This window comes from Rhinolophus ferrumequinum, chromosome 21, assembly GCF_004115265.2.
Source record: "Rhinolophus ferrumequinum isolate MPI-CBG mRhiFer1 chromosome 21, mRhiFer1_v1.p, whole genome shotgun sequence".
NCBI lineage: Eukaryota > Metazoa > Chordata > Mammalia > Chiroptera > Rhinolophidae > Rhinolophus > Rhinolophus ferrumequinum.
This window is the reverse complement of record NC_046304.1, coordinates 4,050,288-4,067,166: the sequence shown is the minus strand read 5'-3', so window position 1 is coordinate 4,067,166 and position 16,879 is coordinate 4,050,288. Positions and strand designations below refer to the sequence as shown.

Sequence of the window (16,879 nt, the reverse complement as noted above, 5' to 3'; positions counted from 1 at the left end):
CAAAAATAAAGGTGCCTCCACAGTAAAGGAAGGAGGAAGTTTGATGAGTTACTGTTGAAGATAATAAGATTCAGCAGAGGCTTCAGATGGCCCCAGCTCAAATCCTGTACCCTCCTGTGCCCCTCCAAAACCAGTCTTCAGTAGGTAGCTGGCCCTACTTGAACATGTGAAACAACCCAAAAAGAACCAACAGGGGACATCCCCTATGCATGACAACTTCAAAAACAAGAGAAAAAAAAAAGAAGTTAGGGGAAAAGAATATAAGCAAAAAGCGATGAAAAACCCATTATAATTCCGAAATATCTTGCAGGGTATCAAAGAATTACCAGCAACCCGATATCTTAAAAAAAAAAAAAAAAAAAAGAGGTCTTAAAGGAGAGATTTAAGGGTTTCAAGAAGAGGTTTTTACATATCAGAAATGAAAGTTAGCATAGCTTGACAAATAGGCAAGGAAAAAACATAAACTACTCAAAATAAAGTGAGAGACATGATGGAACCGTCAAAGAGATCTAAAAATAGAAGAGAACAGAGATATATAGGTCATAGAAAAAATAATAGTTATGGAAGACAAAGAAGATCCAACATACACATAATTAGTGTTTCTGAAGAAAAGGACAAAGCAAATGGGACAGAAAGATAAAAATGGAATCAGTGACATGCAGGAAACCATTACAACACCACTCCGGCCGTGCTCTCTGTCTGCTGCCCCACCCCTGCCCTTGCCTCCAGTGCACATGAAAGATCCACCACCATGACTGACTCCAAGTACTTCACAACCAATAGAAAAGGAGAAATTTTTGAATTAAAGGCTGAATTCAGCAATGAAAAGAAAGAAAAGAGGAAGGAAGCTATGAAGGAAGTAATTGTTGCTATGACAGTGGGGAAGGATGTTAGCTCTCTCTTTTCAGATGTAGTGAATGCAGACTGACAACCTGGAACTAAAGAAGCTCGTGCAGCTCTCCTTGATGAACTACACCAAGAGTCAGACAGGCACGTCCATCATGGCTGTCAACAGCCTTGAGAAGGGCTGTGATGATCCCAATCCTCTGATTCGGGCCTTGGCAGTCAGAAGCATGGGTGCATATTGGTGGACAAGATTACCGAATATCTCTGGGAGCCCCTCCGCCAGTGCTTGAAGGATGAAGATCCCTATATTCGACAAACAGCAGCAGTCTGCGTGGCAAACCTCCATGACATCAATGCCCAAATAGTGGAAGATCAGAGATTTCTGGATTCTCTATGGGATCTCAGAGCAGATTCAAATCCAACCGTGGTGGCTAATGCTGTAGCAGCATTATCTGAAATCAGTGAATCTCACCCAAACAGCAACTTACTTGATCTGAACCCACAGAACATCAATAAGCTGCTGACAGCCCTGAATGAGTGCCCTGAATCGGGCCATATTTTCATCCCAGACTGCTTACCTAATTACAACCCAAAGGATGACTGGTGGCTCAGAGCATCTGTGAGTGGGTGACTCCCAGGCTGTCCCATGCCAGCTCAGCACTGGTGCTCTCAGCAGTAAAAGTCCGCATGAAATATCTAGAGTTGTTACCCAAGGACTCTGACTACTACAATATGCTGCTGAAGAAGCTGGCTCCTCCACTTGTCACTTCACTGTCTGGGGAGCCAGAGGTGCCCTGAGGGATATCAACCTAACTGTCCAGAAAAGCCCTGAAATCTTGGAGCAGGAAATTGAAGTCATCTTTGCAAAGTACAAAGATCCCATCTATGTTAAGCTGGAGAAGTTGGACATCATGATTCGTCTGGAATCCCGTGCCACTACTGCTCAGGTTCTGGCAGAACAGAAGGCATATGCCACAGAGGTGGATGCTGGCTTTGTTGGTCAAGCAGTGTGGGGCCATTGGACCGCTACTGTACCATCAGGTGGGGCAATCTGCAGGACGCTGTGTAAGCGCATTGCTGGATCCCCTCCAGACCAAAGTAAATTACGTGGTCCAAGAGGCGACGGTCGTCATCAGACACATCTTCCGCAGGGATCCCAACAACTATCAAAGTATCACTGCCACTCTGTGTGAGAACTAGACTCGTTGGATGAGCCAGACACTCCAGTGGCTCTAATGTGGATTGTAGGAGAACATGCTGAAAGGATTGATGATGCAGATGAGTGACTAATGAGCTTCCTGGAGGGTCTGCATGATGAAAGCACCCAGCAGCTGCTCGTTCAGCTTACTGCCATAGAGAAGCTGTTTCTCAAGAAACCATCAGAAACATAGGAACTAGGAGAGCAGGTCTTGAGTTTGGTGACACAGGATTCTGATAATCCTGACCTTCGAGATCGGGGCTATATTTATTGGTGCCTTCTCTCAATGCACCGTCACAGCCAAAGAAGTAGTCTTGTCTGAGAAGCCACTCATCTCTGAGGAGCCAGATCTTACTGAATCAACTATTTGGCCTCTCTGTACCACAAGCCTCCCAATGCTTTTGTGGAAGTCGTGGGAGCCAATACATCATGGGAGCACTGATGTGGGTGACAGCCCTGTTGGCACCACCACTGCTACCAACCTGGAACACCCTCAGGTTATCCCCTCTCAAGGTGACCTTCTGGAGGACCTTTTAAACCTTGACCTTGGTCCCCCAGTCAACGTGCCACAAGCATCCTCTATGCAGGTGGAAGCAGTGGGTCTCTTGGTAGGAGGACTAGATAGTCTGGTGGGACAGTTCATCCCATCGTCAGTGCCTGTGACCTGTGCTCCTTCACCTACTCCTGCTGTGGCCAGCAGTGGTCTGAATGACCTATCTGAACTCTCCACAGGGATAGGCATGGCACCTGGTGGACATGTGACTCCTAAGGCTGTCTGGCTGCCTGCAGTAAAGGCTAAAGGCTTGGAGGTTTCTGGAACATTTACTCATCGCCATCTATATGGAAATGAACTTCACCAACAAAGCTCTGCAGCACATGACAGACTTTGTAATACAGTTTAACAATAGCTTTTGTGTCATCCCCAGCCCTCCTGTGGCCGTCCACACACCTCTGGTGCCCAACCAGAGCATCGATGTGTCCCCGCCTCTCAACACCTTAGGCCCAGTCGTGAAGATGGAACCTCTGAATAACATGCAGGTGGCTGTGAAAAACAATACTGATGTCTCCTACTTCAGCTGCCTCATCCTACTCAATGTACTTAAGTAGAAGATGGTAAAATGGAGCGCCAGGTCTTGCTTGCAACATGGAAGGATATTCCCAATGAAAATGAACTTCAGTTTCAGATTAAGAAATGTCATTTAAATGCTGACACAGTTTCCAGCAAGTTGCAAAACAAAAACATTTGTAATATTGCCAAGAGGAATGTGGAAGGGCAGGACACGCTGTAACAGTCCCTGAAGCTCCCTAATGGCATTTGGATCTTGGCTGAGCTACGTATCCAGGCAGGAAACCCCAACTATATGCTGTTGCTGAAGTGTAGAGCTCCTGAACTCTCTCAGTACATCTATCAGGTCTATGACAGCATTTTGAAAAACAAATAGACTGGTCCGGTGCCCTCTGGCCACCCTGTGATTGGTGCAAGCCAAGAACTCTTAACTGCAAGAAATTGTATTGCTGTGTAAAATATGAACCCAAATACACTGAGGTCACCCATCAAGGTAGTGACTAGTCTAATGTGCGCTAACATTAGGGCACAACCTGTTGGATAGTTTTAGCTATCTGTGAATGTTTGTAACCATTTCTTCAATCACTTCCCACCTCGTGCCACCTGCTGTTGCTATCTGTCATTACTTCTGGGCTTCTCCATATTGGCTGGCTTTTTGAGTGTAGTTGAGAAACAACTTTATACAAGGGAAACAAATGTCAGATGTCTCCACAACAGCACTTATTACCAGAAGACAGTGAAGCAATGTCTACAGAGGAAAAGGAAGTATAACCTGATAATTTTGTAATCACCCAAGATGTACTTTAAGTATAAAGACAACAAATAGATATTATTAAACATACAAAAATACAAAATATACTGCTCTTCAAAAACATATCAGTTGATGAATTCCTGTCACGTCAGGAGTGAATAAAAAAATGAACTGAGGATTGGATAAAACATGGCAAAACAGACTGACTGGACTGTGGTTAATTAAACACAGGATTAAGATTAAACACGTATGGTAACTATGGTTTTTGAAAAGACTGTGTCAAAAACCTTGACAAAGTAAAAGTAATAATATAATGGGTATTTGGGAGGAGGGTTTCTGGGAAAAAGTCTAAGTACATTTACTTTCTCAAGGCAGTTAGTAGAAGTAGCTAATTTGAAACATGGGTTAAAACACCACCACCACCCAAAACAGAAACAACAACAATAAAACCTCACTAACTGCAATCTCCAAACATTTTACACTTTTCTTAATTTTGGACAGCTATTTTTGGAATTAATCCATTGTAACTGGATTAGATGGAAACACTTATCTGAAGTTTATCTCAAGTTAAATTTCTTTAGTTTCAAGTAACATTCAATTTCATTTGTTTATTAAAACCACAGAAACTATAGAATTTCTATTTTTCTAAAATTATAATTATGCATTCATCTGTCTTTCTGCCTGCAGATATATATAGAAAGAAGGCTAGAACTGAGTAATGACAATGGTTATTTCCAAGTGAGAGCATCTGGATGATTTTTACTTTTTATTTTTTACAAGTATGTATTATTAAAAATATATTAGGGGGACGGCCCAGTGGCTCAGGTGGTTAGATCTCTATGCTCCTAACTCCGAAGGCTGCCGCCGGTTCGATTCCCACATGGGCCAGTGGGCTCTCAACCACAAGGTTGTCAGTTCGATTCCTCGAGTCCCGCAAGGGATGGTGAGCAGCGCCCCCTGCAACTAAGATTGAACACGGTACCTTGAGCTGAGCTGCCGCTGAGCTCCCGGAGGCTCAGTTGGTTGGAGAGCATCCTCTCAACCACAAGGTTGCTGGTTGGACTCCTGCAAGGGATGGTGGGCTGCGCCCCCTGCAACTAGAAAACGGCAACTGGACCTGGAGCTGAGCTGCGCCCTTCACAACTAGGACTGAAAGGACAACTTGAAGCTGAATGGCAACCTCCACAACCAAGATCGAAAGGACAACAACTTGACTTGGAAAAAAGTCCTGGAAGTACACATTGTTCCCCAATAAAGTCCTATTCCCCTTCCCCAATAAAATCTTTAAAAAAAAATACATTATGTACACATCTGACCATCTTGTTCCTTTGTTCAATGTCTTTTCATTTAAAAAGTATATATAGTTGAAAACTTATAATCACACAAGAACCTGCCCACAGATGCTTATGGCAGCTTTATTCGTAATTGTCCAAAACTTGGGAGCAACCAAGATGTAGGTGAATAGATAAACGAACTGTGGTACATTATTCAGCGCTAAAAAGAAATGAGGTATCAAGTCATGAAGAGACATGGAGGAATCTTAAATGCATATTACTAAGTGAAAGAAGCCAACCTGAAAAGGCTAATACTGTATTATTCCAACTATATGATATTCAGAAAATGGCAAAACTATGGAGATAATAAAAAGATCAGTGGCTGTCAGGGGTTGGGGGAGAAGGATGAATAGGCAGAGCACAGAGGATTTTCAGGACAGTGAAACTACTCTGTATGATACCATAATGATGGATTCATGTCATTGTACATTACCCAAACCCATAGAATGTACACCACCAAGAGTGAACCTTAATGTAAACTATGGACTTTGGGTGTTATGATGAAGTTTCATCAACTGCAACAAACGTCCCACTCTGCTGGGTGACGTGGGTAATGGGGGAGGCCATGTTTGTGTGGGGGCAGAGGGTATAGGGGAAATCTTTGTATCTTCCTCTCAATTTTGCTGTGAGCCTAAAACTGCTAAAAAAAAGTCTTAAAATTTTTTTTAAATGCTGAAAAATGATGTATTTTTAAATAAAGCTAATAAAACTTTTGTTTTGCAACTAATGAATGCTCATTCTCAAAACTATGGAAAATACAGAATAGTGTAAAGAAGAAAGTATATACTCCTTTTTAAAACCCAGTATTATATTGGGAACATCTTCCTGGGTTATTAAATATGCAAAGAAAACCATGAATTGTGGTTCAATGTTCTGGACCATGGCTACATAATTAATTGTCTACTGCTACATTTCATTTGCTACCAACTTTTTGCAATTATAAATAGTGCTGTAATGAATATCATAATACATAGTCACCTTGAATTCTATTTTTGGTGGTATTTGTAACCTTCTGCAAGGAGTAGTATTAGCCACAAATGCATGCTTTGTGAAGAGCACCCCTCCCTGTCCCTCTTGGCTTCTTTTGCACTGATTTGCCCAGTCTTGTTACTGAAAGGCTCAGCCTGCCTTCAGTTCCCAGAATAATTTGCCTTTGAAGTAGCACTGAAGCAGCTTTCAGTTTTCACATAATAGCTCCGTATCAGCTAGGTTCACTTCAGTCTCCCTCCCTGGTTTCTTTTCTAGGAAACATTCTTGTCCTTTGCGCCTTGTGGGAGGACGGGAGCCCTGCCTTGTTCTTGCCAACTGGGACTGGAACTGTGCCCTTGAGCCTCGGCCCAGTCACTTCTTTGTGTATTTGGAGAAAAGGATTGCAGGAGGCTTTATTTTCATCTCTTACAGTGAGAGGACACTTGGTCAGATCCACTTTGGCAGCCAGAATTCAGTCTTTTTTGGTTTCTGTAGGGGGAAGGCTCTCAGTGGGTCTCAAAAGGAGAAGGGGTTTAATTACCAACATGACCCCAACAGTCCCAGACTTTGCTTTGTGGCTTCTCTTTCACTGTATGATTTGCATGGATTTACTGGAAAACACAAAGACTTCCAGGAACTGCTAACAAGCCAGGCTCATTTATGTTTCCTAGTAGGTATTGGATTCTATTTCCTTGTTCAGTGAAAATTAGTCTGTAAAAGTCTTGGGCTTGATAATGACAAACTGATATTAAGGCAAGCACTGGGAAAATGAGATTTTTATTTTGTTGAAACCTAGGACAATGGAGCCAAATATATAGAATGGCAAAATAAAGAGATGTAGAAAAATCCTTCCAGGGTGGCCGGTTAGCTCAGTTGGTTAGAGCAGTGGTGCTCTTAACAACAAGGTTGCCGGTTCGATCCCCGCATGGGCCACTGTGAGCTGTGCCCTCCACAACTAGATTGAAACAACTACTTGACTTGGAGCTGATGGGTCCTGGAAAAACACACTTAAAAAAAAGTTAAAAAAACCAAAAAATTTCTCATTAAAAAAAAAAAATCCTTCCAAACCAAAGTATTCATTTACAATTTTCCAGACGGTTAAATAACTGCAAGCCAGAATCCAGACTGTTTTATTGAATTGAAGAATGTGAAAACAATTTCACTTAAGTCTTGGGAATTGGTTTGCTAAGCACTATTTCTGGGTTAATGAAGAAAAAGTTAGGAAAGGAGGTTGCGATGTGGAGGCATCCATTCAAGTTCTTTGAGATCACACATTTACGTGCTAGCCTGAGGAAGACAGCTTATAGTAGTATAGTGGAGTCATTCATTTATTCAACAAATATGTATCGAACAACTACTATGTATCAAGAGTTCTGACAGAAGTTGGGGATACAGGAATAAAAAGATACACAGGGGTTTACCACACAGGGTGAAAAAATTAGTGTGTAGGAGGTGTGACAATTAAGTTTGCAAACTAGTTGCAATGATGTTGCTACCCTTTTTTGATATCAGAGGAATTATTCATTATGAATTTGTACTAACTGGACAAACAGTTAACAAAGTTTACTATTTGAAAGTGGTGAAAAGGCTGCGTGAAAAAGTTAGATGACCTGAACTTTTCACCAACAATTCATGGCTCTTGCATCATGACAATGCACCAGCTCACACGGCACTGTCTGTGAGGGAGTTTTTTGCCAGTAAACATATAACTGTATTGGAACACCCTCCCTGCTCACCTGATCTGGCCCCCAATGACTTCTCTCTTTACCTGAAGACACAGGAAATATTGAAAGGAAGACATTTTGATGACATTCAGGACATCAAGGGTAATACGATGACAGCTTTGATGGCCATTCCAGAAAAAGAGTTCCAAAATTGCTTTGAAGGGAGGACTAGGCACTGGCATCGGAGCATAGCTTCCTAAGGGGAGTACTTGGAAGGTGACCTTAGTGATATTCAGCAATGAGGTATGTTGCACTTTTTCAAGGATGAGTTTGCGAACTTAATTGTCCACACCTTGTATGCTAGGATTTAATGGCACAATGAGAACGTAACAAAAGTGCCCAAGAAAATCTGGGCAAATCAGGGATGGTGCCACAGGATCTAAGGTGATCCTTGAACTGAGTTTGAGGACGAATAGGTGTTTGCTAGAGGGACAAGGTAAGGGGTGTTAGAAAGTGAGGAAACAAGCTAGAGGGAGGGACCAGCACATGTAAAGGTGTGCATGCATAAGAAAGCATGGCAGGTGTGAGGCCCAACTTAAATATGAGACCGGAGACGCAGAGAAGACACAGACTGGGCAGTCCAAACTATTTCTGTTACGGGAATAGATGTGATATGGGTATAAGCTGGTGCTGGATGATGAGGCTGAGCAGGGAGATGGGATCAGACCATGAACAGCTTTGACACCCTTCAAGTTTTGCTAACCAATAGGTCATTGGGCCCCAAAGCACTTTAATGATCATGGGTTATAATAAGGGGGATCTGCTTTGTTTTATTCCATCATAATCAGGCCTATCTTGAATCTCCACCATTTCCAGTTAGAGCACTTTGGAGCAATGTATGTGACCCTCTTCCTACTCATTCCCTGGAATGAGGCCCATAGAAGACCACAGTGTTTATAAAAAGGCTTACAAGTGTTATTATGTTTTCAAGGAATTCTATTCTATGTTTTGAATTTATCAAATCAAATATTATCAAAATGTGCAGAGATTGATTTCTAATTTAGCATTCACTTGTATGAATAGAAGCCAAGAAGAGAAGGATGTTTTATTAGATATGTGGGGCAGTCTTTTGAGATATATATATATATATTTTTTTTCTTTTTTTTAAGTAATAAAGACTTCCTGAAAAAAAAATCAAACTGCACAGAATTCTGTGAAATTATAAAGTGCAAGTGTCCTTCTTCCCAGCCACAATTAAGTAATAGATACTATTAACGAGTCTGGTATATATTCTTTTAGAAATTATCTATGCATACAGAAATGGGTACTTTTTGCTTTGTTTTGAAATATAAATAATTCTATGGGTTCTTCCTAATATATTAAGCAGTACAAAAGCACCAAATGAATACTAAATCCATAGGTTGCATTTTCCCATCACATACAGTTCCCCAGCATCCCAGAGAGGGTCTCTAATCTCTCTTCAGGCCTGAACTTGAGCATATGCACAATGAAACCGCTTTCCACAACGCAGCAGCGATGACCGTCATGCCAGTACGTATTACTCAGCTCCTGTACCTTGAACTTCAACATGTAGCAGTGCCCTGCCCATTCCAGGCATTTAACATATATCTGTTAACAACATGCATTTTAATATCATATGACTCATTACATTAACAGAACCCACAGATATTAAGGATCTGGGTAGAGTTACTAAAAGCATCCATTTATTTGTCTAATGACTGAATTATGCCTTCTTTTCTTGAGAACTGAGTTTTTCCCCTCTTTAAGTGATTAGATAAAGAGTTTATGTGGGTGAGCTTCTCTAGCTAAATGTTTCCCTGAAATCCAGCAGTGACGTTTAGAACAATGGAAGAAAAAAACTGACCACACACAAAGTCAACTACATGTAGTCCTACTCTACACATGGGCCTTTCAGACACAATAACAAAGTGGTGACCTACTTTCCTGCAAGAAAGCCAGGAATCAATTTCATTTTCATTTCTGTTTTTGAATCCTAGCACTGCCATTTATTAAACGTGTGACCTCAGAGAGATTCTCTTAATCTCTCTGAACTTCAGATTTTTTGTACGAAACAAACAAACAAAAAAGGATAATAAAACCTGTGAAATTATATCAGCATGGAGTAGGCATAAAATATAGTGGTTGAGGCATAGGCCAGAGCCAGATTGCCTCAATTCAAATGCCAGCTCTACTACTTATGCTGGGTGACACTGGGCAAATTACTCAACCTCTAACGATGCCTCAGTTTTTTATCTATAACAAGGGAAAAGTCATTGGATTGTTTTAAGGATTAAGTAAGATCATGCATTTAGTATGGTTTTGGGTACTGACAATAATGGTTTAATACATATTTACTGTTATTATTATGAGTGTAGGCCCTCCATAAAACTTTCCTTTCTCTTCCTACCCTTCATTCTTCTCTTTGACTCATCTAAATAACCAAAAATAATATTTCAAAGCTCTGCTTTTTCTGGGTAACGAAGTAAGGGGCTGAAAGACTCAAGGTTGCATGTTGTTAGGGACTGAACTGCATCCTCCCCAAATCCACGTGTTGAAGCCCTAACCTCCACTGTGACTGTATTTGGAGATAGGGCCTTTTAGGGAGTAACTAAGGTTAAGTGAGGTCATGATGGTGGGACACTAATCCTTAGGACTGGTGGCTCTGTAAGAAGAGAAGAGAGAAATTTCTCTTTCTCTCTCCCCTCCATGTGGGTATACAGTGAGAACATGGCCATCTGCAAGCCAAGAAGCAAATTCTCTCTAGGAATCGACCTTGCTGGATCTTGACCTGGGGCTTCCAGCTTTCAGAACTGTGAGAAAATAAATTTCTGTTGTTTAAGCCCGCCAGGTTATGGCATTTTGCTATGGTAGCTTGAGCAGACTAACATTCACGATTTCTTTGTATCTTCAAACTAGCTTCTTGAAATATTTATTTTTAGCAGTTTACTACCTCTCTACAGTAGCATTTCACAAGTAGGGGATGTTGCTGAAGCTGCAGGATATATAAAAAATGTAATAAATTAAGACGTGATAAGAGTAAAGATCTTGATAACCGAGCTGAGATCTTTGGTTTGACTACAGTTCTCACAACTCAGATCTGGCCCTGAAGAAAACATCTTGCATTGCTGGGCCAAAACAGACACTGTGCAGGCAAAAGTCTGTGTGCAAATGGGGTGCCTGAGCTGAGAGGCTCATTAATGTTATTGAAATAGTGAGAAAACAAATCACAACATATACCCACAGAGTAAAAGGGAAGTATGTCATCTTTGAAAACAAATGAGCAAGTGATTTACTTCACAAATTGACTCAAAACCATGTATCTTCAATGGGATACACAGGAGGAAGTTTAGAAACAGATATTTGTGTGCCTAGGTGACAGAGTTAATAACATGTATAAATTGGGGATTCAGTCTAGGCAGTCTGGCTCTAGATTTGTACTTTTTAAAGCATTACAAAATCCACTGGCATCGGTAGAGAAGAAATTCCCCCACGATGATCCCAATAGTTTACCCTGAGCCAAGTAAAACAGAATAAATTGAAACTTTACCTTATCTCTTTGTATGGCACTGAAATGAATAGGAGCTCCGCCCCACCTCAAATCTAACACAATGAACATCAATTCCCAACAACAGTGTTCAACATGATAAAGAATACCTTTCATAACCAGCAGCCAACACGGTTAATGATAAAATACTAGATGTGTTCTCAATGAAATCATTAATACAGATGAATTACCTGTTGTCAATAATCATTACACTGGAGGGTGGAACTCCCAAGACATCACAGCTCTGCAGAAGTTCTTTCTTACGAATCTCCCCTTGATTGTAGTAATTTCCTGAGGATGACAAATATACATTGGAAGATTTAACAGTGGGGATCCAATGATTCACTCATTCTTACCTCATCTTGTTCCCTAAAGGATTTAAGCTACCTGAAAATTTTGTGGTTAGGAGAAAAAGCTGAAGAAACTACAACGCTAAGGTTGCAGTCAAAAGAGTACCAGCAGCACAATCCAGAATCACCATTTCCTTCTTCCCCATCTCTGTGTCTATTTCTCTGTCAGTTTGTCTGACTGCATCTTAGCTGCGTGCTACAGGCAGCACTGTGCACTGCCGAGAGCACTGGCTTTGGAGTCAAGCAGTTTTAGGATTAACACTTCTATAACAGCTCAGAACAAGTTGGGTACCCAAGTGCATCATTAGTTTGAGACCCTTTAAATTGAGTCCTCGAATATCTGTTAAGCATTTACTTAAAGAAGAGTCTCCTGAGTCTTCCAGGAAAATATGGAGATAACATTTAGTAAATATTCTCCGCTGAGGAGTTTAGCAAGCAGCTATCCCAACATGCCCTTAGGGGACCTTGACCATATCAGCACCCCAAAGAGCTTACGTTTTCTTTATTTTCCCAACACATATACTATACTTCCTAAGAATAGTTCTGCTAAGTACAACTCCTCTGTACCCTTATGCATAACATACAATGAAATTTTGGTACCATTTAAATTGTACGTGTGGACAATTGTCCAGTTAATACAGCACTTACTTAAACTCTGCAGCAGATAATTGTATGTATAATTTGTGCTGGTTACTTAACAGTCCTGAATCACATTTTCTCCACATGTAAAGTGGGAATGGCCATCTCATGGGCTTTCCTGAGGATTACATGAGATAATACACATCCACTTAGTTCGGTACTCAGTGTTAATTTTCTCTTTCCTTGACTTCTTTATCTTTACCTTCCCCCTCCTTCTTTTCCGTTCTTCCTGAATTACAATTCATCTTCATCATACAGATCAAATGGCTTTCCCTCTGGGAAGCCTTGTCCTACTTTCCGTGGCAAGTAATCATTTCAAGTATTTTGCTCATAAGTATGAACTTTTCTCCATGATCAATTATTAACTGCGAAATGTCATTGACCTTAAAAGTCACGGTCTCATTCAACTTTGTATCACCCTGGTGTCCAGCACATTGCAGGCACTCCTGAAGTACTGAACATAGAGAAGCTCTGCTTGCTGTTCCAGATAACTCAGAGAAAAACTCCATGCGAAACCTTTCAACTTAGGCAGGGGTTACTCTAGTGCTAGTTTTGAACTGTTTAAATCCAGATAGGAGACAGTCATTACACTGTATCTAACAAAGGGACTAACCCCAAAAAGACTCTAGATAACAGCTTAATTGTGTATTGTCCTCATCACGATCGAGTTAATATTTTTTCAAGTCCGATAGAAACTAGTCAATTTTGTGTTGGTTATTAGTATTTTACCATATCCATACACTCAAAACCATATGCATACACTCTCCCATTTTGTCTCAAGGTTACTTGATCTTTGGGGATAACGAGTCTAATGTACACCAGTGATATATGATTCCTAAGTTCAGAGGCCATGCAAATCAGACCCTGATTATGGTTCTGAGAAACTGGTTTGAACTGAAGCTAATCTGTTTATGGAGCTGGTTTTATTGCTTTGTGTTTAAATTAAGGAATTTAAAACGGGTTAGGGAGTTAAGTCAGAGATCACTTTAAATATTTTCACTAAATTTGGTGAACATGTAGGAACTTCAACAGATTAAATGTCTGAGATTTTTTAGCAGCTTTTCACTGAAACACTCTAAAAAAGCATCCAAGCAGGTAGCTGCATCCTGGGAGGCACAAGATAACACGTTGGGGTGGAGGAAAAGCTTTAGAACTTCTCTCGATTTGTTTACTTTGTCTTTTATAAACGTCAACTTTTGTTAATATTTTATAATGTACACATTAGTTCAGTGTCCATGTACTTAATATAGTTATAAATATACAGTACATATTATATAATGGGAATATATCCTCAAAAAGTTTTTACCAATAGGAAAATGTGACCAAAAAATGTTTGGAGATCATTATTCTATAAAACAAAATAAATAGGATTAATGTAGACTTATTTATATAGTCTATTTATACACAGTGTGCATAAGCTTATAAATAATTGTACGCTTAGTGAAGTCTTTTGTTTTATGACAACTAATACTTCCCAGCAACAACTAGCAAGCATAATGACAGTTAATACAAATTAAAGTCACTCTGTAAAGACCCCATTTATATACTACATGTATAAAGGTAGACATTTTATTTTAAAGATTTTAAATTAATTTATTTATTCCAAATAGGTAAAAGATTTATGTAGTTAAAAATCAAAAGAAACAAAACGACATATAGCAAAAAAAAGAAGAAATCCTTTAGTTACCCTGTTCCCTACCTTGGAAGTATTAATTTAATACAATGAGAAGTGGACTGAGAATTCAGGCATTGCGGTCTCAATACCTGGCCTTCTATTCACTTCATGAATCTGAAGAAATTCCTAAAGTTCTTGGGTTTCAGGAATACCAGCAAGGTTGTCCCTTGAACATGACCAAGTATATTTGGAAAAAAAAAAAAGATCAACATTTCCTAACTCTAAAATGAGGGAGTTTAGCTTCTGTAACAGTTAGGGTCTACCCAGGAAAACAGAAACCAAATGAAATATTTACATCAGTTTAAGAATCTAATGGAAAGAATGTGATACATAACTGATGGAAGATTTGAGGGCCAAATAGGGAACATTGAAGTGACCCAAAGATTAGCGACAAGAAGAAGTAACTAAAGCTAGGTTGGAGAAAAAAGGAGGCAGTGTTACCAGACCCTAAAGGCCTGGGTTCCTGAAAGGAAGCTGAAACCAAGTGATGGACCCTATTTCATTAGAATGTGTCCAAAGAACCCAGTTGGAGTAATCATGATTTAAAAATGAAACTAGAATAAAAAAGGGGAAAATTACCCAAATAGACATTTCTCCAAAGATAAGACAGATGGCCAATAAGCACATGAAAAGATGCTCAATATCATTTGTCATTACAGAAGGTAAGGCAAAACCACAATGAGATATCAGTTCATACTCACTAGAGTGGCTATAGTTAAAAAAACCCTGAAATAAACAAACGAAAAATTACAAGTGTAGGTGAGAATGTGGAGAAATTAGAACTCTCGTGCATTGCTGGTGGAAACATAAAATGGTGCAGCTGCTGTGGAAAAGTTTGGCGATTCCTCAAAAATTTAAACATAGGATTATCATAACTCAGCAATTCTCCTCCAAGGTATATACCCAAGAGAATTGAGAATGGACTCAAACAAATGCTTGTATACTCGTATTTGTAGCAGCATTATTCACAATAGCCAAAAAATGGAAATAACCCAAGTGTCCATAAACAGATGAATGGATAAGCAAAATGTTATTAACAAGGCCAAACATATGGGAAGCCATCTTTTTCTGAATATGACAGGTATCTTTGTATCAGATGAAGTGAGAAGGATGTACTGCTTGAGAACAGTGTCTAACTCATTGCGATGAACAGTTAAAACAAATATTTCCAATACTAAGCTCTTCAAAATTCATTACATTTTGATTATTCCCATCCTATACTTTTATTAGATTAGTCCTATTGCATTTTCTTTCTTTTTCTCACTTGCATCTTTCCTTTTCTCTGTTCACAGGCAATTTTTGTGACTGTGGATTTTCTCTTTGGTCTGTGACATGATCTCTTCCCTAAAGTTTATTAGTATTTCTTTCATGGTTTATCAAAGTTTAAGCAAGTCCTTTATTTTTGCACTTAAAACTCTAACTCATTAAGTAAATAAAACCTCTGAAAAGCTTGTAACATTCTTTAACTAAGAAATAAATACTTAGCAGTACATAAACATTTTTATAAACACAGATGTTAGGTGGAAAATAGGGGTAGTGTATAAGATTACCTGGCATATAAATTCTAAGCTTAACTATAAAAAAAAGGTAAGTAAATATATACTTGAAATATATATTCTTATAAAAACAGTTAACCTATCAATTAACCCATCAGTACCAAATTTACGAACAGGTGTTGTTTTCAGTTAGTCATTGGATGCCTATACATTCTTTGGTCGGTGTGATCATATGGAAATCCTATCAACCTAAACCTTAGAGAAAATTACCTAAGTACTTATATGTAATATATGTTATATACATATATATGTTATATTATACATATATATATATATTTACAAAATAGGCCCACTGATACGTAACCTTTGAGTCATGTTCTGAAATTTTATATAGCTCCCTTAAAGAAACATAATTCATATTTTTAAATACTGCTAATTTATTTGATTCCTAATAGGATACAGTCAATACTTATTTTTTTTAGAAAACTCAAATGTATTGGGTCAGAAAGAAAAGAGTTAAATAGATGAGATTAACACTTTTTACACTGGATCTAAATATATCTCAATATGGAAAAACTTTGAGGAATTATTCATGATTAAAAATCATTAAAAAAACCTGATAAGTTCTGTTTTAGGAAATACGGTGAATCAGATGTCTGGCGAAACCCTCGTAGCATAGAATATCTGATCATGTGAAATAAAAGGCAAATATGCTTTAGAATGTATGGCTGAATTAGCAGGAAAGTAAGGGCAATCTCTGAGGTCCTAAACAATACGTAAGCACAAATCCAGACAAGTAGGGTGCCACCTTGAGAGTATCTGCCTATGCCTGATGGCCTAAAGTCAGGTTAGGAGATAAAGCTTGGGCACAAATAAGGAGACCTCTGCACAAAGAAAGACTAGACCTTCAAAAGGCAATACCTACAGTGGGTGAACTAGAAAAATTCCTACCCTAAACAGAGATGGTGGGGCTATCTCTCTCAGACTTGGTTCTAGTGGAAGGAAAAGTAAGAAAAATGTCACCCCCCCCCCAAGAACTGTTAAGTATACATTGACCTTCTGGCACATTGTATTGACCAAAAACAGTTTACAGCACTATTTGTAGTCCCATATGCACTTCTAGAACCTTGCAGTACGCTATAAAGAGGTGAAGTCTATTTCTCTCCTTGAAACTGCCAAGTGACTTGTGACCACCTTGACAAACGGAATGAAAGGAAAGTAATATTGCATGATTACTTTCCAAGGCAATGTGGTTACACCTAGCACTGGCTCTCTCTCAAGATACTTGCCCAGATGCACAGCCACAGCCACTAGGTTGTTAGAAAG

General features: G+C 39.4%; 1 protein-coding gene and 1 pseudogene across 4 annotated transcripts in view; one reads left to right on the top strand and one right to left on the bottom strand.

The window, feature by feature from the left end:
- Nucleotides 1-16,879, bottom strand: part of PIGL (phosphatidylinositol glycan anchor biosynthesis class L) — a 60,788-nt gene that overhangs the window by 38,804 nt on the left and 5,105 nt on the right. For all 4 annotated transcript variants that reach the window (XR_004421340.1, XR_004421341.1, XM_033090689.1 and 1 more), the window contains exon 2: nucleotides 11,585-11,684. Coding sequence is in view for 2 of the 4 variants with exons in the window: in XM_033090689.1 (XP_032946580.1) it covers nucleotides 11,585-11,684 (100 nt within the window). In the remaining 2 variants the exon portion in view is untranslated. The remainder of the gene's footprint in view (nucleotides 1-11,584; nucleotides 11,685-16,879) is intronic.
- On the top strand, nucleotides 752-3,486 carry LOC117012767 (AP-2 complex subunit beta-like; annotated as a pseudogene).